At 48.1% G+C, this 25589-nt stretch overlaps 8 protein-coding genes across 8 annotated transcripts in view; 6 read left to right on the top strand and 2 right to left on the bottom strand.

The window, feature by feature from the left end:
• Window positions 1-315, top strand: part of BDV38DRAFT_290945 (uncharacterized protein) — a gene marked incomplete at both ends in the record, with an annotated part of 1489 nt that extends 1174 nt beyond the window's left edge. Inside the window, one exon of the mRNA XM_032061605.1 lies at window positions 80-315. Within this exon, the coding sequence (XP_031907007.1) occupies window positions 80-315 (236 nt within the window). The remainder of the gene's footprint in view (window positions 1-79) is intronic.
• Window positions 316-1617: 1302 nt separating this feature from the next.
• Window positions 1618-5373, top strand: BDV38DRAFT_290943 (L-Aspartase-like protein; the record flags this gene model as incomplete). The annotated part of the gene is made up of 9 exons (XM_032061604.1): window positions 1618-1891; window positions 1966-2196; window positions 2258-2769; window positions 2866-3190; window positions 3224-3228; window positions 3605-3627; window positions 3774-4993; window positions 5044-5164; window positions 5218-5373. Exons 1-9 carry the CDS (start codon window positions 1689-1691, stop codon window positions 5371-5373), a joined length of 2796 nt encoding a protein of 931 aa, XP_031907006.1. The 5' UTR covers window positions 1618-1688.
• Window positions 5374-5711: 338 nt separating this feature from the next.
• On the top strand, window positions 5712-8246 carry BDV38DRAFT_276377 (uncharacterized protein; the record flags this gene model as incomplete). Its single annotated transcript, XM_032058204.1, has 5 exons — window positions 5712-5740; window positions 5898-5931; window positions 5991-6064; window positions 6115-7107; window positions 7172-8246. The coding sequence occupies 5 exons, from the start codon at window positions 5712-5714 to the stop codon at window positions 8244-8246; spliced, it is 2205 nt and encodes a 734-aa protein (XP_031907005.1).
• Window positions 8247-10129: 1883 nt separating this feature from the next.
• BDV38DRAFT_265868 (uncharacterized protein) lies at window positions 10130-13698 on the top strand. The gene is made up of 16 exons (XM_032056397.1): window positions 10130-10437; window positions 10496-10664; window positions 10717-10804; window positions 10860-10874; window positions 10931-11047; window positions 11101-11207; window positions 11259-11386; window positions 11449-11525; window positions 11581-11708; window positions 11762-11879; window positions 11935-12052; window positions 12120-12384; window positions 12446-12500; window positions 12561-12774; window positions 12829-13010; window positions 13084-13698. The coding sequence occupies exons 1-16, from the start codon at window positions 10311-10313 to the stop codon at window positions 13441-13443; spliced, it is 2268 nt and encodes a 755-aa protein (XP_031907004.1). The 5' UTR covers window positions 10130-10310; the 3' UTR covers window positions 13444-13698.
• Window positions 13699-14625: 927 nt separating this feature from the next.
• Window positions 14626-15666, bottom strand: BDV38DRAFT_265844 (Mpv17/PMP22 family protein). The gene is made up of 4 exons (XM_032056396.1): window positions 15636-15666; window positions 15528-15582; window positions 15360-15465; window positions 14626-15307 (listed from the first exon to the last, which is right to left on the bottom strand). Exons 1-4 carry the CDS (start codon window positions 15644-15646, stop codon window positions 14994-14996), a joined length of 486 nt encoding a protein of 161 aa, XP_031907003.1. The 5' UTR covers window positions 15647-15666; the 3' UTR covers window positions 14626-14993.
• Window positions 15667-17703: 2037 nt separating this feature from the next.
• BDV38DRAFT_38611 (uncharacterized protein) lies at window positions 17704-18487 on the top strand. The gene has a single exon (XM_032063263.1). It carries the CDS (start codon window positions 17861-17863, stop codon window positions 18419-18421), a length of 561 nt encoding a protein of 186 aa, XP_031907002.1. The 5' UTR covers window positions 17704-17860; the 3' UTR covers window positions 18422-18487.
• A 927-nt stretch (window positions 18488-19414) lies between these two features.
• On the top strand, window positions 19415-21783 carry BDV38DRAFT_38609 (TolB family protein). Its single transcript, XM_032063262.1, has one exon. The coding sequence runs from the start codon at window positions 19517-19519 to the stop codon at window positions 21458-21460; it is 1944 nt and encodes a 647-aa protein (XP_031907001.1). The 5' UTR covers window positions 19415-19516; the 3' UTR covers window positions 21461-21783.
• A 39-nt stretch (window positions 21784-21822) lies between these two features.
• Window positions 21823-24520, bottom strand: BDV38DRAFT_290939 (OPT family oligopeptide transporter). The gene has a single exon (XM_032061603.1). It carries the CDS (start codon window positions 24297-24299, stop codon window positions 21918-21920), a length of 2382 nt encoding a protein of 793 aa, XP_031907000.1. The 5' UTR covers window positions 24300-24520; the 3' UTR covers window positions 21823-21917.
• Window positions 24521-25589: the final 1069 nt, after the last annotated feature.

Below are 25589 nucleotides of genomic sequence, written 5' to 3'. Positions count from 1 at the left end.
ACTCCCCCTACTGGTGGTACTCCCCCTACTGGTGGCACTCCCCCTACTGGTGGCACTCCTCCTAGTGGCAGTGATACAGGTTGCGAAGGTGACAACTCATGCCCTCCTGCAACCGGTGGAAACACGTCTGGAGACAACAGCAACACCACTGGCAGCAATACGGAAACCAACAAGGGAGGCAGTAACTCTTCTAGCTCTTCCAGCTCTTCCAGTTCTTCTTCCTCGAGCAGCTCTTCGTCTTCTAGTACTGGCGGAACTCCCGGATGCGCTGAATGCGAAGCTCCCCCTCCCGCGGACTGCGAAGACTTCGAATAATAAGCAGGTTTCTTATAGGTGGGGGTGGTGCACTAGGTCAGAACTAGAATCCTTTCCGGGTGCGCTATCGTTCCGGTTATAACTTCGATCCGACTGTGTTGGTCTAATCTGGATGTTTGATTCGATTATGGTTTGTTGGACTTTTATAACTTGTCACTCATTTACATGTAATCAATGATTCATTTCACCCGTCATTCTTTTACCATAGTATAGTACAAATAATAGATGTTTTCTTTCAGATATAAGTTTAGTATCTCTTAATTGTACTAATATACTCACCTTTCCCTTTCAAAAAGAAGGCTTTGCTTTATACACAATTTCTTATTGGAAAATTATACTGAATCAAGTGAGGGTAGTGCAATCTCAGGGAGAAAGGCACCGTGCGAGCTTGGGGGGAAGCTCCATATTTGCACGCTTAGTATTGTTACCTCTGTTGGTAGTACTATATATCACACCTTACCTTGGAGACTGGTGCTCTAGTTAAGACAAGGAGTTATTGGGTCGCCATAGTAAGCAAAGCACACCAATCTATTAAATACGCGCAAGAAGAGAAATAGACAGAAATGGAATCGTTCCTCTGTTTGCAAGGCCTGGTTCAACACGACAACGGGAATCTACACTATAAGAACACGTTAGATACTGGAAGCTCAGATCCGTACTCTGTAGCTATAGGAAGACCCCTAGGTTGTAATTAATTGTTTCCAATTCTGGAACGCAGATAGTAACCAGGTGAAGGTAGTGGTAAGGCCCGGTTGATATTAGAAAGTCTACAAAGTACGACTCAGCCCTCAATCGTTATATAGTCCCTCCTCGAATGACTTCTAGCGTTGTATAGGTTGAATCACATTGAATAAGGTGGCTGGCTTTTAATCCAATTCCCTTGAGAATCCAGAACTATGGCTTTCGTGTATTTATTGAGAGTCACAGATACAGAAGCTGAGACCTAAGCTCGGGTAGTTCATATAGAAACCAATACCCCCGGCGTGCAATTGACTCCCACCAGGTGCCCTAGCAATTAGTGCCAATCTATTCTATTCAACACCGTTATAGATGAATAGTGTGCACAGAACCTAACGCTACCATTATAGAGGGATGACGGATTAAGCACGGGATGAGAATGTACAAAGTGAAAGACAAAAAGTGGAGTAATTTAGTATGGGCGGATTAAATGGAGGGCTCGGGATAAGGCGCTATTCCGTTCTCTCCCAATTGAGCGAAATCTAGAGGTCTTGAGGTCGACCTTCCATTAATAGACTCTATTCCCCGTGAATATGACTTGAGCTTCTTCAACTGATCCAGATTCTACCTCTCACTGAGCTTGGAATTTTCTTTTCTTTTTTTCTCTTCTTTTTCTTTTTGCGAATACGGCCGCAATGTCTATCTCAGTTCTCGACTCCCGAATCTTTCGGAACCTTTTTGGCACCGAAGAGGTCCGTGAAATCTTCACGGACGAAGCGTATGCAAAGTTTCTTGTACAAACTGAAGCCGCCCTGGCTCGAGCAGAGTCCAAAGTCAATGCTATTCCAGCAGAAGTTGGCGATGCGATTACCGCAGTTCTTGGTAATATCGAACTAGAGTATGTGAACAGTGACAGGTAGTCATTGTGGAACCATCGACCATTGACTAACGATAATAAAATAGCTTTGACAGGCTCTCGCGAGAAACCGAAATTGTCGGATATCCTGTTCTACCGTTGGTGATGCAGTTGGTGGAGAACACTCCTGAAGACCTGTCGAAATACATCCATTGGGGTGCCACCACGCAAGATGTCATGGACAACGCCAGTATGCTGCAGATCAAAAGAGGCTTGGATTTGGTGAAACGAGATCTGAACAAATTAATTGATATTTTACAAGTCTTGGCTGAAACGTACCGCGATACGTAAGTTAAGCATCGGGCGCAATTTGGCGGTGTTCCGTGGTGCTGATTCCACTGTCTCTAGTCCAATGGCCGGCCGTACGCACTTGCAGCATGCCCTACCTTGCACATTCGGTTACAAGTGTGCCGTTTACCTCTCCAGCATTCTGAGACACAGAGACCGACTTTGCGAAATCGAACGCCGATGCCTCCTGGTACAGTTTGGTGGTGCAGCGGGTACTCTGGCTTCTTTGGGTAGTGACAGGACCGGGATTCTTGTGCGAGCACAGTTAGCCAAGGAGCTTGAACTGGAAGACCCAATGATCACATGGCATGTCGCTCGTGACAATATTGCAGAGGTCCTCAATTTTCTGGCGCTGATAGGCGGCACCCTGGGCAAGATTGGTTTAGACATCATTGTTATGTCGTCCAATGAGCTAGATGAGGTGGCAGAGCCTTTCGTGCCTCATCGCGGTGCCTCCTCAACCATGCCGCAGAAGCGTAATCCCATCTCCAGCGAGATCATTCTCGCTGCTAGCAAGCTTCTCCGAGCCAATGCATCCTTGGGGTTGGACGCGATGGTCGTTGACTTTGAACGCGCGTCCGGGCCATGGCATTTGGAGTGGGTGGCAATCCCGGAGTCCTTTACATATGCTGTTGGTGCACTGCACCAGACCACTTTTGCTCTATCAGGGCTGTGTGTGAAAGAAGACTCCATGGAGAGGAACCTCCATTCCACAAGGGGTTTGATTGTCGGGGAGGCTGTAATGATGGGGCTGGCTCCATTCGTTGGTCGACAACGAGCACACGACGTGGTCTATGAGGCCTGCAAGTCAGCCATTGAGCACGATCGAGTCTTGTTAGATGTGCTGAAGGAGAATATGGAGGTATCAGTGCATTTGAATGAAGCCCAACTGACCCAATTGTGTGATCCATTGAATTATCTTGGCTCCGGTCAGCTGATGGTTGATGACGTTTTGAAAAGAGTCGCAGAGAGGAAAGCGGGACTGAAAGCAATGTAAGCAGAGGTAGTCAAAGATAATGAAACTAGTTTATGTATATCAAATCTCTCGCGTATGAGCATGGGGCCAGTGTAGATTTTGCGAGTAACAAGGTGTGAAGAATGGCACCTCGACACAGTAAGGGAATCGCTAAGAGGTGGACGTCCCGAGAGATGCCCATATAGCATGTAGATACCATGGTGTAAAGATGTCATCTCGGGTAACTTAAGCATTGCCTTCAAATGGCCATGTACTGAAACGTATGGTTGTGTACCGAAACTGCTTTTGTTGTCGCTATGAGAAGGGTTAGGGCCGTATTCCACAACAGCCACGACACGCCTTCGGATTAGAGCTTAATTCCGACCCCAGAAAAGTCTGTACCCCAGATCAGCCGATATCCCCACAACCCCAGACACAAGGTCTATAACAAGATGTTGTAAACAATATAAAAGACGTATTACTATCGGGTCAATCCTGAAGAAGGAAGCCTCCTTCCTAGATCTTTGATCAGACCCTATTCGGCCTTGCCAATTTCTTGCATGAACCATGAGACTACTATCATTCATGGGCCTTCGTGGAAGCGCTCTTACCTTAGCACAGCTTCTTCTGGTTGTTTGTCCTGCCTTCATTCTATTCGGATACAATCAATCCAACCTGGGTGGATTAGTTTCGGTGACGGATTTCACGAATCACTTCCCTCGGATCGACACCGTGCACACGGAAGGAAAACAGAAGAGTGCAAATGCTACGATACAAGGTGTTGTAGTGGCGACATTTACATTGGGAGCAATGATGGGATGCCTTTCCTGTTCATATACCAGCGACAGGTTTGGACGTCGTATCGTAATATTTGCAGGGGCCATCCTCACCTTAGTTGGGGAGGTCCTCGAAGCATCTTCGTTCCAACTGGCTCAGCTCATCATCGGGCGAGTGATCTTGGGTGCTGGCGTGGGGATGTTGAGTGGTACAGTGCCTACGTGGCAGAGCGAATGCTCTAGCTCCTCGAACCGCGGAAAGCACGTCGTTCTGGATGGGCTTTTCATCTCAATCGGATATGTCCTGCAGGCTTGGATCAACTTAGGATTTTACCAAATCAAAACGGGTTCGGCATCTTGGCGGCCACCGATTGCCATCCCCATCTTCTTTTCGCTCATCTTAAGCCTGGTTATTTTGGCAATGCCAGAGTCCCCACGATGGCTGTCTCAACAAGGCCGCATGCAGGAAGCACGAAACACCCTTGCTGCGCTGAAGGGGTTGCCCGAAGATGACACGAGCATAATTGATGAATTATCCTCAATCGAACGCTCGTTGGAACAGTCCGGCCGCACCACCGCATCGCTTGGTGATATGCTTAAGATGGGACAGGACCGACTTCTCTACCGGTTTTGCTTGTGTATCTTGTTGCAGTTCTTTCAACAAATGTCTGGAGGGAACCTGATATCCGTCTATTCAACGGTCATCTTCCAGGATGGTCTTCACATGGACTCCGAGACATCTCGAATCCTATCAGGAGGTACTTTGACCTGGAAGCTTCTCTCCTGCTTTGTGGGCTTCTTTGCCATCGATCGACTTGGGCGACGCTTTGTGCTCATGGTGAGTGGTACAGGAATGGCGACTTGCATGATGGGGCTCGCCATCGCGACCTCCTTTCCACATTCGAACTTTGGCGCACAGGTCGCCAGTGTCCTCTTCGTTTTCCTCTTCAATTTCTTCATTCCAATTGGCTTCTTGGGTGCCAATTTCCTTTACTGTACTGAGGTTGCGCCGACGAAGCTGAGAGTAGCCATGTCGAGTATTTCGACTGCTAATCATTGGCTGTGGTATGCATACTTCTGATATGATGTATTGCAGACGCTGACAATGATTTTAGGAACTTCGCCGTCACGATGATTACCCCCGTGGCAATCAACACGATCGGGTATCAGTACTACATTGTGTTTACCTGTATTGGATTCTGTATCCCTATCTCCGTCTACTTCTTTTATCCTGAGGTGAATGGATTCTGTCCCACTTTTGCTCGAGTGTACTACTGACATCAAAACAGACCATGGGCCGATCGCTCGAAGAAATTGATCTGATTTTTCGGAACAGCCCGTCGGTCTTTTCGACAGTTCGGTATGCGAGGGAAAATCCTCACCTGGCAGTCGAGCAAGACTTGGCACAAGAGAAAGGGGAGATCAGTCACGAAGAGAAAGTGTAAAAAAGTCAAGGGCCATGTATTACAGGGCACAGAGGTTATCGTGGTAAACGGAGACACAGATATCATTTGGTAGAAGTTTGAAAAGAGATGCAAATGCAAACAATCTGTATAGTCCGACATGTGACGATCATTTCCAACCTTAGCCAGGCCAGTTTGTGCTGCCTCAGGCGTAGATATTGATGCCTGGATCCACCATAAAGAACTCCACGCCGGAATAGCCCGTTATCCCGGTGCCCTTATTCCGTGCCATCCCCACCGTCCTAAACCTCCTCGGCCAATGCGTGTGACTTGATCATCACAGCTATATTGTAACATCCCTGTCACGCCTGCTGCAAAGAATGACCGAAAGACGGCCAGCCCAGGTTTGGTAAGTGGGGTCCCGTTGTATGCACAAACATCCCAAGTGGATGGAATCCCTCGACGTACTCCCACACTGACCTTCCGTCACATAGCGATCGGTGCCGCGTGTAAGCACAACATAGAAGGATCCAGAGGTATCGTGCGAGATCTGACGAGACTTTTAGTAAAAGAGTCAAGTGTGATGGACGTCGACCGAAGGTCTGTTTCTCGCTGCCTCTGTTTGCGTCTACTACGGCTCACTTGTTCACTCATTGAAGTGTGGGAAATGCGAGAGGACCGGTGCTGAATGCTCAGTGTCTGTCCAGCTGCGACGGAGAACCACGCCGCGAGGGTCCATTCCCCAATTGTGATTCTTTAATACTCCTTCTTACTAGGTTATAGGTATATTGAGCCAACCGAAGAACTCATCCAACAACTCACGCAAGAGCTGCAATCAGCGCGAGGCCAGCTACAACTTTTCTCAGCGCGGGAAGAGGGGCTCCATGAGACTATAGTGTCGCAAAAGAAAGAGATCGAACAATTGAGGGAGCTTGTCGCGGCATCTCGCACTGGTGGCTACACGCAACATGGAGGAGAGAAGGCCTCTAATGGTTCTGTGGTGGCACACCTTGGACGACTAGTCTTGGGCGATGGCAACTCCGAGTTCTTTGCAGGTTCTACGACAGGGGTTCATTTTGTCCTCTCGGCTCAGCAGCTGTATCAGACTACCTTCTCTTCCCAAGAGCATTTTCCCGAATGTTTGTTTCGCCTGCATATCCTGCGGTCTAGCGAATTGACCGTAGCTTGGGAACGAAACAAAAGCATCGAAAGCTGTTTGGCGGACGGTCAGCTCGCTTCGAGCAACATCTTTGAATCTCTACGTAATCATCTCCGTAATCTGGGAGTGGTTGCTGTTCGCAAGGCGTTTGACAAGTACCAACAATATTGGGGGATACTATATCCTGTATTGTTGTCAAAACAGTTCCTTGACACGTTTGACGACACAATCAATGATGCGTGGACTACCCCGATCGAACTGCATCTCAGGATACCATTTCTCCTTCAGGTGTATGCCTTGATAGCGCTTGACAATGTCCATAGCAGTACTACCGCAACTGAATCAGAGCCCTTGTCTTATCGCCTGGAAACCATACTGAGCAACTTACTTGGTCAGATGCCTTGCCGAGGAGATATTCCCAGTCTCCAAGGTTTGATCCTTTACCTTCTCTATCTCCAGACGACATCACAGCACTCGTTAGCAATACGCATCTGTGGTATGATAGTACGTCTAGCGCAGTCACTCGGACTTCATCGACATACTAGACGATTCAAACACACACCCGGTGAAAGTGAGTTGCGAAGGCGTATATGGTGGTCTGTATATGTGCTCGACGTGTATGGAAGACCCATTCAGGCTTTGCTGTTGGAAGTACAACATGCTGATAATACCTCTTTCTAGGCAATCAAGCATCCTGTATGGTCTACCCAGAAACATACAAGCAGCAGACACAGATACCGACCTCCCTACCAACACCGACTATGACGACATGCATAGTGATCAGCTGTCGTATCCATTACCTGGAGAAACTACCCATATCGAGCCATTTCTCCAGTATGTTCATCTCGCACAAATTCTATCCAGGTGTCTCGAACAAATGTATACGACGACCAACCGAAGAGGTGGAGTTGCCAAGATCTATCGACTTCAACGTGAACTCGATGTCTGGAAACAAAACGTTCAGTCAAGTTTACCCAACATCGCACGCACTGGAGAGCTTATCCAGACCAGACTACATAACATCGACAATACTACCACTGCCTACAACCCTGTTGAATGCCCTGATTTTATTTCTCTATGGTTGTTTATCCTCGGCGAACTAGCCACCATGCTCATTCATCGTCCTGCATTGACTTTTGGACAAAACGAACCACAATTCGCCGATAGTCTGCGCGCTTGCAGGGAAGCAACGACACAACTCATCCTAGCATATGAATTAGCCTCAGATGCGTCGTTTGTTCCCTGCATATGGCCATCAGGCCACCATCTCGTTTTCCAGAGTGGACTGATGCTTCTCTATGACCGGTGGTTTCAAAACCCAATCCAGTCGCCTGATATTCCAACAGAGCCAGATACCCTCCCTCGACTCATTTATATCGTTATCACTCTTCTATCGAAGTCAGCTGCGCACCTAAACGAAAGAACCGGATCTGGAAGACTAAGGTCTCCCTCTACGACCGACACCATTGAATCCCTTCGACAAGCATCGACTTATCTCCACTATCTTTGCACGCGAACATTGCAGGATCAGGGTGAATCCTGGTCCTGGCCACAGCTCAGGCAACACCCAATGGAAAGCCCGATTCCTCAGGCTAGTCCAATAATCACTGACATTCATTCATTAGCTGGACCCGGGCAACCAACACCACTTCCAGACTACTCTTCCTCCCTCTGGGCACCCTTGTCTATCGATGAGATTAATCAAATGGACATATTCGAGCTTACCGACCCGCTGTTGATTCCTTGGGAGAGTTAAAGGTTGGGGTAGAATGTCGTGTGACTCTGTGCCAGTCAAATCAGATCATCTTTGGGCTTCAAAATTGGAAGATGTCATGAAGGACCAACAATATCTCCTGTGCTATCTTTGGGACAGCTATGGTGTCCCTCCTCAACGAACCTGCTACCAGGAATATATTCTTAATCTCGCGCGTCGTCTTATCCGTACTATTCAATTTTAGTTGCACACGAATCGCTTACAAATATGTATCCGCTATGTACTAGGAAACAGCCATCGGATATAGATTCAGGCTTCAACAGAGGAAGCTAACTTCTCAATTCCAGTGCCAGGTCTAACCGAAAATAATGGAGGAAGTCAATGATAATAGGCCCTCTACTGTGGCCTTCGCCCGTTGCGATTAATAGCAGATGACGTATCGTGAAGACACTTCTCGCTTAGAATTTGACGTTAATTGATGGGATTATTCTTCCCCCTTGTGGATCTTATCGCTAAATCCTGCCGTTTCAGAGGTATTCGGCGCAATCGAGGATTGTTGAGGATGGGGCTATAATGGACTATTTTGTTTAGTTGGATTGGTTGGGCTGGTATGGCTCTGTACCAGTCCGCTCGCCCGGTCCCATTTATGCCTTGATCGGCGCGTGCTCACCATAACTGATTCCACTCCGAGACACATCCTAACGCTGCATGAGTCCTTCTCTTGGATATACTCTGGACTCCGATTCTCAAGGGCTCCACCGGCTTGGTTAGGATCATCACATATGCCTTCTGTATTGGCGACATCGATGAGCTCATGGCGTTCCAAACCAGCTTTGCACTGGTCCAAATCGTTCTTCTCAAGTGAGTCCGTCAAAGCCGCCATATACATGGCTGCTATGATTATGGCCATGCAACTTTACACTGCTAGCAAATGATGTAGTCATCACGTCCCGACAGATCTACGCCACGTATTGCTCGAGGTGCGCGGTTTTGTGACACGCTGGATGCATGTAATGCAAGGGACTTTTGGCTGCAGCGTGATGATGCAAGTACCCATTGCATGACGTCGCTCTTTGGTAGCCAAACGTGGACTTGTGCAGACTCAGATGGATGCAATCGGTATGTCCTCACGGTTAGGCCAGAGGACCTCAAAACTATAATCTGACAGCTGTGGCTAATTATTGAGAACATACCATGAATATTCTACGTTGAAAGGAGGATCCGATAGCCACTTTCACATCGACTGCAACCTCTTTTCAACATTTTATCACGACCTCAAATTGCCATTTCTTCTACTAGGGATTTGTTTTACCCCACCTGAGGATGACCCACAGTAGCGGAAAACAAGACAAGAGGACGCCTCAGCTGAACATGCCTGCATTGCCCAATTATAGTACCAGATATTATTAAAACAAGGATCTCGGGTATATCGGAGGTCTAGAGCCAGAACACTGGACCTGTTGCCAACACAGCCGTGGATCTAGAGTCTCACCAGACTGTTTTGACTAAGATATCATGCTTATTCTCGATCTGTTCCGCACTTGGTATCATGGGACATCTGATATATTAAAACAGACACCCGTTGAGACTGTCGTATAATCGAGGAGATGCATAGTGAGCACATGATGTGAGGTTAAGTCAATTTCACGGAAAGCTGGAGGAAATGAGACGCTACACCCTGGCAAGCGCATGCAGCAACCCCTACGCCTGAAGCAACTATGAATGGCAAATTCTAAGTTTCTTTGTTTTTAGCATTGTGTTTTGCCACCACCAAGATGGACTGCATATTGGAACCAGGGGCTGCTTCCCCCAAGCGGGGTTAATGAATAACTAGACTAGACAGCGACAACCTCACTGCGATTGGCCTGGACGAATGCAGCTCTAGTGCAATGTCACTATGTCTGTCCCGTACAAGGTGCTCAAGTGTGACGGGGGAGGGCTTTCCCCCAAAATACTGAAACTCCCCTATAAATGACGGTAGAGTCCCTTCCACACGTCCAATATTCATTCTAAAATACAGCTGCTCAACCTAGAGTACAATTCTCTTGCTTCAAACCCTTCTTACTTGTATCTCAGTTACCAATCCAGCCAACTATAGTTCCCAAAATGGCCGGTCTTTTCAAAGGCATCCATGGAGTCATTCAAGATAAGACTGGCGTCGCTGCGGGTGCTGCTCAGGAGGCAGTAACCGCTGTTGGAGAAATACCAAAGGGGGTTTTGGATATCATCGCCGGTTCGTATTTCAGAAATGAAATACCTTAACCGTGAATCCTGCAGCTAACCTCAGCTAGACGACAAAAAGGAGCCGCAGCAGATCCTGCATGTTTACTCGTACAGTCGGGAGAGCAAGCTGATCAAGGAGAAATGCTGCCTACCATTCAAGAATGTGAAAGAGGAGGAGATGCAGCTTACGGATATCCGCAAGCTGCTGATTGGAGAGAATATCGTGGAGCCTAGACTGTAAGTGTGTTACCCTGGGCTCTGTAAGTAGATTTCTGAGTACTTTCTCTAGGGTTTGGAGCTCTTTCTGCAACCAACGTGGGGCAGTTGTGCAGGATATCACGAACTTCAAAGCATACCTCCAGATTTTAAACGAGAAGGTGAGCACTGTCTCAAATGCTGTCTAATTTGAGTCGCTACTAATCCCTGGATTAGTCCAGTGAGGGTGCTGTAAGTAGCACCATCCCAATGACCACACGTGGCTCTATGTGTTGATGGCTTGTAAGGAAACATCGCAAGATAATGCAGATACCTATCGGGTCTACCTTCTGTCCGAGAAGATTATCAACCAGGACGTTATCAACAAGGCGATCCTTGACAGAGGAGAAAAGGTCACTGCCGACGTAAGTAGGCTTTACCTCTGTCGTGAAAGACATATGTTGATTCTCTTGCATAGAAGAGGCTCACAGAGCTGCCAAGGGCCTCACAACCAGAGCCTATTCAAGCACCCACCAGCTTTAGTCACAATATCTTCATCAATCCTACCACAACATTCAGCATCGTGTAAGTGGAAATGCGAAAGGGCATGATACAATAGGATTGATGGTTTTCTAGACACCCTGCGGACATGTCTGAGAAGCAGTGGAGTGTGGTTGTACGTAACAACTCCCTTCTTAACCCTTACCGGGTTGTGGACCTCGGAAAGAAAGGGGGAAAAATCGTGGAGCGTTCCATCCATAGCGGTAAGATCCTACTCTGAGCTAGGGCCTTTGCGAAATATCAATAACTAATGGGAGGAATGCAGCTTTTGTTCTGAAGCCGCGAGCGTTCCAAGACTATCAGATATCCGCCAGTGGAGCAAAAACTTCAGTTAATGCGCAGGTACGTGCATTCACTAAAGCTTCCATATACCAATTAACTTCTAACAAGCATACAGCAAATGCTACGAATTCCTTTCTTCCGTATTGAAGATGACTCATACATTGAACAATTCGAGGAAAACAAATCGGTGTCTCGCGCGGTTGCAGCGAGTTCTATGTCTCAATTTGACGCATCTCTGGCGATGTAGGCCATTCTCTCTTGTGATAAGGACACCAAATACTAAGGTATATTTACAGTGAAGGTGGTGCTTTTGGGTTCAGTGCAAGTGCGTCAGCAAGCTATGGAGAGAAAAACTCTTCCTCGGACTCTTCCAGTTCCAGCGAGGAGACCAGAGTGATGAACATTACATACAACGTAAGTATCAGATTCGACCATTAAGGTAACTAGATATTAACCCCTACTATAACAGTTTCCTCGGGTTATCATCGATTTTGACCACCAGAGCCTTGACCTTTCTAACCAGTGTAAGGCTGACTTGAAGGCCGTGAGCACTGCTGCCGATATTGAGAGTTTTAAGGACAAATATGGTATTGGACACCATTGACCTCACCATACACCTCTGCGCTCGTATATAGAATGTCTAACGGGATATAGGTCGCTTGTTCGCCATGAGAGTCCAGCTTGGTGGAAGACTACATGCCGCAGAAGAGTCTACTGCCCGTTCCTCAGCTGAGAGAGCGGAGCATGCTAAGTCTCAGAGAGCTGCAGCTGCACTGTCATTCAAGTCGCCATATGTGCAGGCTTCCGCCAATATGAGCAAGTCCAATGCCGAGGACTCGAGCTCTGCAACACAAACCAGCTCCTCAAACAAATCCATGTGTTGGGAAGCGAAGGGTGGCGACACCCTACTCTGCAATGAGTGCGCCTCCCACCTCTGTTGTTGTTTACTAAGCATGCACTAATTATTTGTCAATATCTAGTCCTCCTGCCTGGGCATATACAGTTGGTTCATTCTACAACTGGCGTGTTGTCAAGGTAAGTTCCAAACGTCACCCCTTCGAGCCCGACGCTAAGACAAGTTTTGTTATCCTGTAGCAATCTAGTGTGCTCGCCATTGAAGACGTGATTTCGTCCATCCCAGGATACCAGGATACTAAGCAGATATTTGCAGGCATCCTGGATAAGAATTCTAAGAAGGCCACACCTGGAGAGACTCAACAGAAACCTGGCATAATCGGCTTCCAGTTGCGGAGCAAGATGGTCGATAAGTATGTGACCATAGGGCAGCAAGCCACGAAAGACGAAGTTGGTATGATCTCCATAGTTCACACTGCTGGCGCCGCAATTTACTGATATTTCCCAGCTAAACATATCTCCGAATTAACCGCTGGAAAGCCCACTACTAAGAAAAGATTGCGGTTCATCTCAAACCTATCTGTCTCTATCACCGACGCTTATCAATTACAATTTGAGTACAAGAAGGATTCCGTAAATCAAAAGTTTTATGTTGATGCCGAATCCTCTAAAGATTCCACAGAGACTAAGGCAAGTCGTAGCACCCTTTCACTTCTATGTTGGCTCCAGAAGGATAGGTTTAGCTGACCGCAGCGACTCGCAGCTGAAATACAACCACCCTTACAAGATCTACAGTAAGGATGGAAAAGAGGACAAGCTATGGTTCTTCTCCAATCGAATTATGCCAGGATATATGTCCACTGCTTTCGTTTGGGCTGCTAAGGAGAAGGGCGCGACATCCTTCCGATTCCTCTTGCCTAGCAATCTAGACAATTCGCCTTCCCGGGATATTGAGAATGGAGAGGAAGTCTCCATTCAGCTTTTTGACCAACATGATCATGAAATCAATCTGGCTACGCGATTTGACAGAAGGGGCGACAAAGTAGGCACCGTTGTGGACTTGGATGATTTCGCGAAACTAGCCAATGACCTTGATACTACTTGGGAGCTCAGTTACTTGTGAGCTGATGGGATTCGCGCCTTTGGAATAAATATTTCGCACACTCCGCTGTAGAGCTGAAATCCCATCTTGTGATATTTACCCCGATTCATATTTCGCAGAGTACTTTTCGTTCACTCACAACGGTCCTCGCCTTCGAAGACAGGTGGCGAAACTATTCTAGTTCCTTTTATCATCCATGGCGTAAGCCTTAGTGATATAAGAAGGAGTAAGTATATATCTGTCTACATAGGTTTAGAATCAAGGTTGAGCCCCACTCAGACAACCCCGTCCAGAGTTATCCGGATAGAGAACCCCCGTATGGCCATACGTATCAACTCTATGTAAATTGGGAGTAATATAGCGTGGGAAAAGAAAAAAAGAAAAAAAAAAAGAAAAAAACATATGAACAAGCACCTATTGCTCATGCTACCCTAGCTGCCTAGATTTTAGGCAGAGAACAGGTTGTGGTCGCCGAAACCGTACTATCTCACATAGCGCAATTTGGCAGATTCCATGCTTATGCTGCCAAGCAACTGCAAAAATTAGTCTAGATACTTCTTAGAGATATAGAATTCCATCTGCTGCTTTCAACACTACCCTGTCGCTTGGTGTCGCCACTCTTCTCTCCTTATATACCAGTATGATCTCCATCTCGTGTGTTTATATTCGTCGCCGGCGCAAGCAGCCCATCCCCCCTGCTCGATGGAATATGGATAAACTCAGCCCTTACATCGGCACCGTTTCTCTTTTACTTCTGTCGATCGTCTGGACCATGAATTTCTTCTCCTTGACCCGAGAGATGTACGCCACTACCATGAACTTGGGGCGTTGTCATCTACATTGGTTTTATTATCGTCTCTCTGACATACGGCTTCGTCCATACCCGAAAGTTTCACAAGGGACCGGTGGTGCGGGTAAATGTCATGGGTAGGATATGTATATTTACTTTAGACAAAACCTGTACATATGAAGCAGTAACTGCCACTTTTTACACCCGGCGTAGATAATCAGGCTCAAAGCTACCAGACTGGAAGGAATAGGCGTAGTAATAAACGTCACGATCCCGACCACTAGTGAGTCGAGATTGATCATAGAGGATCGGTTATCTCGTGCAGCGTTACACTGAAAAGGGGAGTCATGGAGTATATCTATAATCGTGCAAGCAAATATTGCTTTAGAAATTTATTATATTGATCGCTGACACTAATATACCGAATATGTTACAACTTCTGACGCGACGTTCATTTATATAAGGTGCCGGAAATACCGGATTGGGAACTCCGACGATAGGCGGGTTTTTATCCCGAACGGGAAATATGCCGTCATTCCTCTATCATGTCAAGGTGCAAAATAAAAGTGGAGAACAATGATCGACCCTTTCCCGCCCCAACACTGTGCGCATCGTGCCTGGTTGACCGGTCTCTAGGCTCGTGTTCGTCAAGTAGCCCAGTAGCAATCACAGAACAGGTAGCTCTTGTAGCTGGCCATTATCGGCGCTGTTCAAGAAGCTCAAGAAGCAATTCCACCCTGACGGAATTAGTATACACTCATCCCCAAGAAATGATTCGACGTTACATACCAATATTGAATACGTTGACCGTCAGGACTCGGTACTGCAACGGTACGAGATACAGATTCACGGTCTGCAGGGCGGGCCAGATCATCCAGTTCGTCCGGAGTGCTTCCCAATACGTCTTGTTCAGCTTCTCCCTCGGATCACCTCCTTCCATGAGGGACATGCTGGAGAGGAATACACCAATCATGGTGGGAGCACAGACTAATTGGTCTGTGGCGACACGAGCCACGAGGGTTTTCCCCGGGGTGCCGAGATTGATACGGTTCTGCAGAAATTGAAACCATTTCGTGGCAACCGGACCGAACACAGCTGCAACAAAAACTCAGTAATACGACTTGGAACTCCGGGACACCAGGCTCACCTCCACCATAGAGTGCCATGCGGGCAGTACGGGTTACATCATGACGAGCAAGGCCTTTCTTCTCCACCCCTTGCTGCGCTAGACCGTCTCCCACGGCGAAGAGACACTTTGCACGCTCAGTTAGTCACCAACATCTTAAGTTAAGAAACTGGAAGAAGTGTTACATACCGCCGTGGTTAAACTTTGGGTCAGGACAGGGCGCTGGATTAAACTTCGTTGATACCTACGCGCATCGCATCAGTATCAGGTAACGAATTGAGGGGGGAAATGACCTACCAACTGAACATTTTGCAGCAAAGGTTCGAGGATGGTTTCTCTCGAATGGAAATGTACCTCAGAGAGAAGAAAGGTCAAAACTCCTTGAGAAGTCCACAAACGATTGTTGACAAAAACCTGCATTCCAATGGCTGTGACGCAATGTCGGGATGCTCCCAATTAGGAAATCCTTCCGCCATGGTCCTCAAACCCTTGATGACCATAACTACACAGTATATCTCCCGACAGTAGTGAAAGGCTGTCCTTAGGTAATGTGTGCTGGGGCTTCATAACTGTGGGGAGTTAAAAATCACTTGACATTCAAACATACTGTTGAGAAGGCCTAGCCTCGTCTCTGACATGCGCATCGCTCTGTAACGAGAAAGTACTGTACGTGCTAAAGGAGACAATCATCCCATCAAACTCTAAAAAGTAAATAAAAAATAAATAAAAATAAATACATCCATAAAATTAAAAATGTCCAGACGCCCCAAGGCGTCTTGATGGGGTTCTAGTGCGAATTTCTGGTCTTCACAGCCCCAGCTTGAGCTCGAGGGCTGTGAATCGTGTCCATGTGGTGTGACCGACATCAATGCCGGCGGTAAACTGTACAGACAGGAAAACTGCACGATTAGCTTCTGTTTTGGTTCCTTGTTGATTTTTGCGATCGGGTATGTTTCGAACGCAGAAACTCGGTAGAAACTCTTGGTGTGAACTCTGACCGAGAGTAGAAAAGCGCGTGCTAGAAAATCATCCCATTAGACACCCAGAGGTGTCCGGACATGAGTGTTGCCTTTACATGGTATATATTTTCTGGTTGAAGTACGTAAACGATATTGCATATGGCGTGCTAACCAAGAATACTTATTTATTAGAAGGATCTCCAAAAGAATTGCTCTAGATTGAATTTCATCAAGTTATATATATAACAACAACCCTTCTCGAAGATAAACTGTGCCGTCACGGGAATAAGCCCCATTACAACATACTGCGATTAACAAATGATCGAAGATCACTCCTATACAGGGCTGTCTAGAAATTTAAAATCCTATAGGATGCCGGACGCCCTCAACGAGTCATCAAGAGAGCCGCGATGTTGACCGTCGATATCCTCAAATAAATTTTCAACGATACATCATAGCCAGCAGCTTTTATTCCTGTAGAGCCAAACCGAACCAGCCATTCCTCACTCGTTTATCAATGAACGACCACTACAGTTATTCTAAAAATGTCTGTCTGCAATCCGCTCGAAGTATGATCAACATGAACAAATCGATACGGCAGGAAACCGGCCTTCTTTCATCCGTGCACATGCGGTTGGGTACATATATCTGGATCTTCTTCTTAGCCACCGCTGTCCTTGTTATGGATTTGTGTATCCATAAAGATGAAGACAACGAAGCAGGCGGAGGAAACATCTCCTGTCGCTGGTCAGTTTTTGAAGTCACTTATCCATATCCTCCGTAAGTACCATATCCAGGTCTCGCCGGCTGTTGCTCTGCGACCTGTATCAATGGGAAGTTGCTCACATCTGAGCCCGACCAGCATATATCCAACGGTGCCCAGTACGATATATGGCAATGCCAAGTGGCCTAGTGATCTTGAAGGAATGGGGAACTTTGATGGGATGTGACAAAGCTTCATCGACTTCGGAGACTCAGATGTTGTTACCAATTGAGATGGTCTGTTCTCTGGTCTCGATGCTAGGACGCTGTAGCATCGAGCTACTCTATTAAATGGGAGTGTGTGAGTATCTTCTCCGGCTCTACCAGTTGCCAAAATTCTTGGATGGGTTCATTTCGCTGGTGTGTACAGTAGCTACGGGTTTTCATTCCATAGTAATTATAGGCACAGCTCCCTAGGATCTGTCAGAAGCTCAATCCAGCGATACAACCATATAATATAACGTGAAGAAATGTGACAAGGGCGTCTTCCTATGAGTTCTACTCATGCATGTTAACTATTCTATACACATCTTCAACCTTTGAAGATTTGAAATCGACTGCCAAGACTCTGTGACTCATCTCGTACTTGAGCCCACAAGGATATATAACAACAGTGTCTTCCTCATATATACCAAGCTCTACCATATCCTCATATTCTGCATGTCTTTGTCAGTTCAAGACGATAATTTCTCCGAGCAATCGAACGCGTAGAATATACCAACAGCGGACTCCGAACAACAGAAAACACTCACCACAACTGAATTCACGAGCAATTACCGTCTCGTCAGTGATCCTCACGTCATGTCATTACCCATCGAACCGCAGACCTGGACCAAAGATGTGTTCATGATATCAACGGATAAAGCCCTCCTCTCAGTGTCAGCCATCAACACCGCGTTCGACACTGATGCCTTGTACTGGACGAAAAGCTACCCCGAGGACGTCCTAAAACAGATCATTGAGGGTTCCTTTTGCTTCGGAGTGTACAAGACCAGGCCGACTATCCCTAGCCAGAAGGGTGAAAGCAACGGCATCTCAAGTGATATTCCAACACACTCAAAAGAAAATGTAGATCAGATCGGATTCGCGCGGCTTATCACGGACAATGTGACATTCGCGTATCTGACCGACTTGTACATCCTCCCGGAATATCAGGGTCACGGTCTTGGGGGCTGGCTGATCGATTGCGTGGATGAGGTAATGCGACCGCTGCCGTACTTGAGGTGGTTTATGTTGCGGACATCGACCGAGAAGAGTAAGCAGGCGTACGAGACGCGTTTGGAAATGAGTGTTTTGGACACGAGCTGTGCCAGTGAGGGAGCAGTCATGATGGGGAGGAAGGGGAAGGCGAATATGGCTTGATTTGTCCTGAGAATCGACAATTAGAAGTGGATTTCTGGGAAGGATCGGCGGCTTGTAAGCTTGAGAGCGTTCAGGATGTCAATATGTGCCCCACGGAAGAAAACATAACTAATGCATATGTGATGATTTATCTAGCTACTAGCGGCAATGTACCCAATAGGCTTTGGCCTTTCTGTACCGTGTGTATCATACAGTTCATAGCGAGACGAAGGGAGGAAGTTATCCATCCTGCGTTGAGTCAGGACTCTTGACAAATCCACTATGACAACCAAAGTAGACACCATACTCGTACTCCTCCCTCTCGGAGCCATTTCCAGCTATCCCATCAAATTGTCTACTAGTGAAAGGGCCACCTGGCCGCTTGAACCGACAGTACTACCGTTAATCTGATGAGCCGGTCCCACTGTAATTCACCTCGGTAGCAGCTCTCCAGGTCTGATTGCCTCAAATCCTGGCATCTGTCGGGATTTCGCCGCCGGAAATTAATTATCAATCAATCGTCTCCGGTTGCCAAGAGCTCACAGCACATTCATCTTATCAGATTGGACCACCCGGTCTCTTGAGTCTTGAAGCCTCCACCAGGTCCATGGGCCTGTCTCGGAGATAATATCCCGACATGCATCAATGCTCGGCCGAGGTGGCCTTGTAGGGCATAGACTCGGAGATTGAGAACATAATCTTATCCGATAATCACCACCAGGAGAAGAAATTTATAAACGACCATGCAGATCATTGTCTGTTCGAGTGAACTAGCCAAAGGGTGAGACCGCTAAATTGCGCATGCTGGTGAATTTGGGTGCCCATCTTAATATCGATTAATTTTCCGCGGGCTTGGCGACGTCTGTACAGACGAAGTCTGCTTCGCAGATCGACCAAGATGTTGCCTATCATGGCATGCAAAGCAAACTTCAACCGATATACCACCGTTTCATAACGCTTGATTACGCATTATGCAGTTTCCCACTAGCTGGTTGGTCACTAAATCCACAAGCGCAAGCTTTCTGCTTGCAATCCGCATAAATACGATACCCCGTCCTCCTCGCTCAAGCATTGTTCCATCCTAGGATCACTAGAGGAAGATCTAAGGACACAACCATGCGCTGGCTTAGCTCTACGGTATGGGCCTTCGCCGTGGGCTCAGGGTTTGCAACAGCCCACAAAGCAATGCACTTTGCGATGGAGCAAAATTTCGACATGATGCCTCGCACCCATTCTGCTCGTGGTCTACCGGCTCCAGGCAAAAAGGGAGTTATGCTCATGAACCGAATTGGACCATCGTCATCGGAGCTGTACGTGGCCAACGTTGATGGCAGCAACGAGCGGAAACTGCTGGGAAACAACTCCAGATTCGACTACCATGCCTCCTTCTCACCCGATGGGCAATGGATTACGTTTACCTCGGAGCGCAACGGCGACGGTAACTCGGACCTTTACCGTTGTCGCGCAGATGGCTCCGGGCTGGAGAAGCTGGTAGCAACCCCCTCCGTTGAGGATGCAGGTGTGCTGTCTCCCGACGCAAGCAAGGTGGCATGGGTCTCGACAGCGAACGGATACACGACAAATGTTTGGGTGATGGATCTGAAAACGGGCGAACAACGGAACCTCACCAACTTGGAGGGAGTCAAGGGTGACCCTACGAAACCCAATGGCTACTTCCGTCCCAGCTGGTCGCCCGACGGCGAATGGATTGCGTTCTCCTCGGATCGCAACACTGGATGGCGTGGACACGGTAATGGAACTGGCTGGGAGCATACTCAAGAGTTGTCGGTGTATGTCATCCGACCAGACGGAACGGACTTTCGCAGAATCGCATCCAAGACGGGATGGAGTCTTGGGTCTCCCAGATGGTCACCAGATGGCTCGCGGATCATCTTCTACGAGATCACGACGGAAAACACATGGGACGCACATCGGCCCGAATCGGTCGCCAGTGCCACTTCCCAGATTGTCTCCGTCGACTTCGCCACGGGACTGAATCGGGTCCAGCATACGAATGGAACGGGGGTGAAGGTCTCGCCGCAATACGTAACGGCAAGCAATATTGGCTATCTGGTCAAGGGCGGATCGAACGAAGGCATTCACTACACCGCTGAGAGCTCCACCCGCGCGATGATTAATGGGACGATGCGTTCGCCGTCATGGTCGCCGGACGGCAAGTCCGTTATCTATGAGAAGTCAGAGTTTGAGGCACGTCCGATGGAGAAGAAACTCTACAGCTGGGATCCCGAGTGGGAATACCGGTTTACCGACGTGTTCCCGGATCTGTCCCAGCAAGGTCGACTAGCTATCACGCAGAAGCAACTCGGTAACTCTAGCATCGTTACGATGAGACCAGACGGAATGGACGAAAAGCTCGTCTTCGATCCATTGACCCAAAGTAATATCAGCTCCAGTGAGGTCGGCCAGGGCCTGGCCGGCGCATTCCAGCCCACATGGTCACCCGATGGGGAATGGATTGCCTTTGGCATCGGAGCTTGGTTCCAGTCCCGCGCGACTGGTAAGGGATACATTGCGAGGGCCAAAGCAGACGGGTCGTATTCTGAGATCCTCACCAACGGTACGATCAATGCGGGGTTCCCCAGCTACTCGTTGGATGGGCGGTACTTGGTCTACCGTGTATGGGGCGCTGAATTTGGGCTTCGCATTATGGATTTGACCGATCGGAGTGTTCGCGTTTTGACTACGACCCGGGACAACCTTCCCTTCTACTCGCCGGATGGGCAGCGGATCGTCTTCACACGCCGGACGAGCTACACCAACTTCGACGTGTGCACTATACGTCCGGATGGGTCGGACTTGAAGGTGCTCACATCGAGCGGAGCCAATGATGCCCATGCAACCTGGACCGCGGACGGGCGTATTCTCTATGCAAGCGGCATGTATGGCTTCCGAGATGAAGCCGCCATCTATGACAATACCTTCCAGCCGTACGGTCAGATTTTCATCATGAATGCAGACGGGTCGAATAAGACTATCATCACCGACAGTATCTGGGAGGATTCGATGGCGTTGTACCTACCCAACGAGCTGCTTGAGTAAGGTGGTTGCTCTATTGCTGTCATAGGATAAGAGTTCTATTAGATGGATTATATGACATGCAATACCACAGATAGTGACATTGAAGGCGCTGAAAGAATGGACCCGCATGCCACTTTTGTCAGGCTCAAGCCACCACCAAGTCCGTGTTTTATTAGAAGCCGAATGAAACTTCACAATTCACATGCATGTGTGCAAGAGTACCATAGAGAGGAACTCGGTTGGAAAGTCTGCTATAAAATCGTAAGCATCCGTCTCCCAGTGCCGATATGACTACATGCCAAAACGACCGGGTTCAAGGACCCGACAAGATGCTAAGTACTACCAGAATATGATGAAGTATGAGTGCTCCAGAACAGACAGGCTAAGAGAGTAGATGTGTAGTTCATTATAGAGAAGAGAACTATGTACACAGATATGCTTTATATACCATTGTATGAGTAATCCTGCTTGGCTTTATTCACAAAGCGAAGCACCGCTCAACAGAGTCCGCATTATTGCCCCACCAATTGGGCATCTTGATCTGCTTCCCGGAACCAAAGAACAGAAAGATCAACAACATGTTCAGATTGAAGCCGGCATCGAAGGCGGCGGCAACCATGTAGCTGTACCGTTTCCAGGTCTCGAACCGGCGCCGATAAGCCCAGTACATCACCACATATCCTCCGATGATAGCCGAAGTATATCCTGTGCTGATGTTACCGTAGAAGACCGACAGACCAGAGAAAAAGATGGTAACGTTCCACAGATCAACCCGCAATCGTGGGAAGCAACGGTGAAGAATGTACAGCATTGGGGGGATCACAGCTCCTACGAGGAAAGAGTAAGGGAGAACCCTCAGTTCAGGATTTTCGAACATTTTCTGAGGTCCAATGACAGCGTATTGCACTCCGAGAGTATTAGAACCAATGATTGATTGACCAGTCCACTGGTTCAGCGGGTCCTTCTCAACACCCTTGAGGATGTTCCCCTTCGTGTTCAAGACCCAGCGAATCACACCGTAATTCACTGGAATACCGAGAACCGTTCCAAATATTTGGGAGAAAAAGACGGTGCGCGGTGGGATGTGCATATAATGTCCGATCTTCTGATCTTGAAGCATGTACTGAGCTCGATACCAAGCGTCGCCAGCGATCGCTCCGTAGGTGGAAGGCCCACAGGGGTGGCGGTGGGATGCGCCTGCTTTCGTGTGGACCATGTACCCGTACAGCATCTCGTTGAATGTGCCCACTGCGAGCTGATAGTTGGAGATTGCATACAACCAACCGAAGGGGAGGACGAAAACACCGGCCGTGACCAGGCCAACGAACAGCGTCCAGACTGGGATCCAAAGGTATCCGCATGCGGTGGCCACAAGAAGGATGATAAACCCAGCCAGGAAGAGGGCCACGTACCACCACAGTGGCACCTCCTTGTACTGCCTCTGGAGCACGTTGAGACGATCATGATATTGATAGTTGATGTTTTGGCCCTTGGCCTTTTCTGATTTCCGACGGGACGCAATAGCCTTCTTCAGGTTCGACTTCAGCTGATAGAACCCGAACGTAGCAATCCAGGTAACGGCCGCGGTCACCTTGGCATAGTCGAAGAATGTGGCCCAAGCATTGTGTAGTCCCATGTACATGAGACCGTGTTCTTCGTAAGCCGTTTGATTCAGGCGAAAGTCGGGGGTCAAAACGTCTAACACCGGATACTTGGTGCCGTTTGCCATGAATAGCGAGTTCGACATCAGGCCGTGCTTGTATGAGCCCAACTTTCCCCACTTGGCGGCTGGAAGGAGGACCCAACAGCTCACGGCATACGCCAAGAACAGAATGACCTGTGTCCACCACGGTGTGAGGAGAATCGATGAGCCGTTCCAGTTGATATTCGACCAATCGAAGGTTAAATTGAGAAAGCCCATTCCCCCGAGACCTGAGCCAATAAAATTGGCTACGGGATTGTGGGGAGCGACCCAGCAAAGAAACGCCAGAGAAGACGTGAACGGGAACACGTACTCGGGGAGGAATTGCCATAAGGTCATTCCCACAAGAGACAGAAAGAAGATCTTAAGCTGACGCCTAGCAAGGGGCGACGAAACATCTTGCTTCCGGAATGTCTCGAAGAGGGTGGTCTGCATGAGGGCCTGTGGCCAGACATATGTGGGATCGTAGAGAAGTAGCTGGCGCGCGATGGCTGCAAATGCGTATCCAACCCAAACAATGGCGAACATGAAGAAAATCGCAACTGCCGGATTAAGCCTTTCACCGTAGAAGAGCTCTGCAAGGGCAATGGGAGTATATCCCAGGTTGTAGGTGGCGCCAGATGCAGCGGTCAACGTAACCAGCACATGTTCTTTGGCACTCCAGGGCGCTGGATTGAGGTTGAATGACCATTTCGTGAAGGGCATACGGACCTCCCAGGCTGGAAACACCCGTGCAAAGAAGTTTCCGACATAGTGGGTTGCGATCTGGACAAAGAAGATTGAATACGGTGCCTGGGTCGTACGGAAGTGACTCATCTGAGACAGAAAAGCCCCAGGAACGATAAAGATGATCGATAGGAGGAAATATCGGAAGGTAATCGTGGGTAAGGTCGGATCATCCGTGAGACTGACCAGCTGCCGGACCTCACGGGGTAGCGCTGCAATCTCTGGGTTCTCTTCGGTCTCCTGCTCTATCGCATCTGTCTCACTAAGTTTCTTCACATGTTCCTCATCGCTGGCCGATCGTTCGTCCACGGACGCCAGCTTCTTGTCTACATTGGATATCCGATCGCTATCATTGTCCGTCACTGGTGAGGGACTATCCAAGGGGTCATCTGTTGCCCTCGAAAACTTTCGAGAGACCGCAGACAGCACCATTGATGCTGAATGGCGTCGATCCTTGTCACTGGATTCGATTGACCTTCAGCACACGTAGAGGGCTTTCTGGCCACGGTTTTCGCGGAGAGGACGAGCTGAATCTCACACACACATCGTGTCCACCGGCGAGCCACTGCAATTATAGATAAAATTGATTCCTTCGTCCTCATTGATCAGGCCAAATGACGTGATCGAGTTTTCATTAAGCCATCGAAACCCCAACCGGATCCGGAACCGGTGCTAAATGTAACGTGGATAACACGCGGCCCACTTTTACATGGAAACAGAAACACCACAATGCTTGAATGTAGCCAAGTTGAGCGCAGGCAAATGCAGCGGGGGCATCGTGGTAGGTTCACTTCTCATACGCCGGGTGTGCTTGGCAAATGGCGTTATCGGAGGAAGCGCATTCGTGATCGTCGATAAGTACTTTTTCTGTATACTGACTTCGATGAAGCCTTGAATCCTGGCCGGTGATTGGCTGGGCGGCGAGAAAAGCGGCCCGTGACCGACACGCTTAATTTAGTCTAGTGGCAACTCGTCCCAATCCGGCCATTCAACCCTAACCCTTCTTTTTTTTTTCACTTTTTTCTTCTCCACGGCAGTGTTGAAACAAAACCAACCAGGTGGGAAACGTAGTAATAAATAAATATAGTAGAAGGAAATCGTGATAAATTCCTTCACCTGGCCTTCGGGATACCATCTCCGAGTAAAATCTTATCTCATATCCCTGTCGATTCGCTTCGTTCCGACCGTCAGGTTCTGGTCTAGACAAGATCCACCGGAGTGATCATGTCATTGACTTGTCTTGAACTTCCATAGACCTGCAGATGGCGTGCTTGCCTTTCCCCGTCGTAAACCATCGGAGAACGGAGTAAATGTTGGTCATATTTTCTCAGCTGCTGTAAACTTGGCTGGGAGTTTAATGATTGTCTCGGATCCTACCGTTCATCCCACAAATAATCGACTAGCTAAGCTCCGACACTAAACCGTTCGAAAAAGTGGCGACATCTTCTCCAATCGGACGGTTCCTAAGCTAAGAAAGAAAATTTTCTTAGTGGCTTTCCCGTTAGATTGAGATATACCTCAACCCAGTATGGGCAGTAGTCATCTTCATCGTGAAACCTCAACAAAGTAACCTATGCTGGTCAGCAATGAGTCCGCTCTAAGGGATATTAGCTTTGAGCTCCTAGTTCTCATTTGTTCACTCATGGAATTACACGACTTATTGATAATGTTAGTTTCAGGGAACGAACCAACACCACGAATACAACCACTTCATGTATTACA

Source organism: Aspergillus pseudotamarii (genome assembly GCF_009193445.1).
Source record: "Aspergillus pseudotamarii strain CBS 117625 unplaced genomic scaffold BDV38scaffold_135, whole genome shotgun sequence".
Taxonomy (NCBI): domain Eukaryota; kingdom Fungi; phylum Ascomycota; class Eurotiomycetes; order Eurotiales; family Aspergillaceae; genus Aspergillus; species Aspergillus pseudotamarii.
Note: the sequence above shows the minus strand (reverse complement) of the source record. Positions and strands in the feature narration are given on the sequence as shown.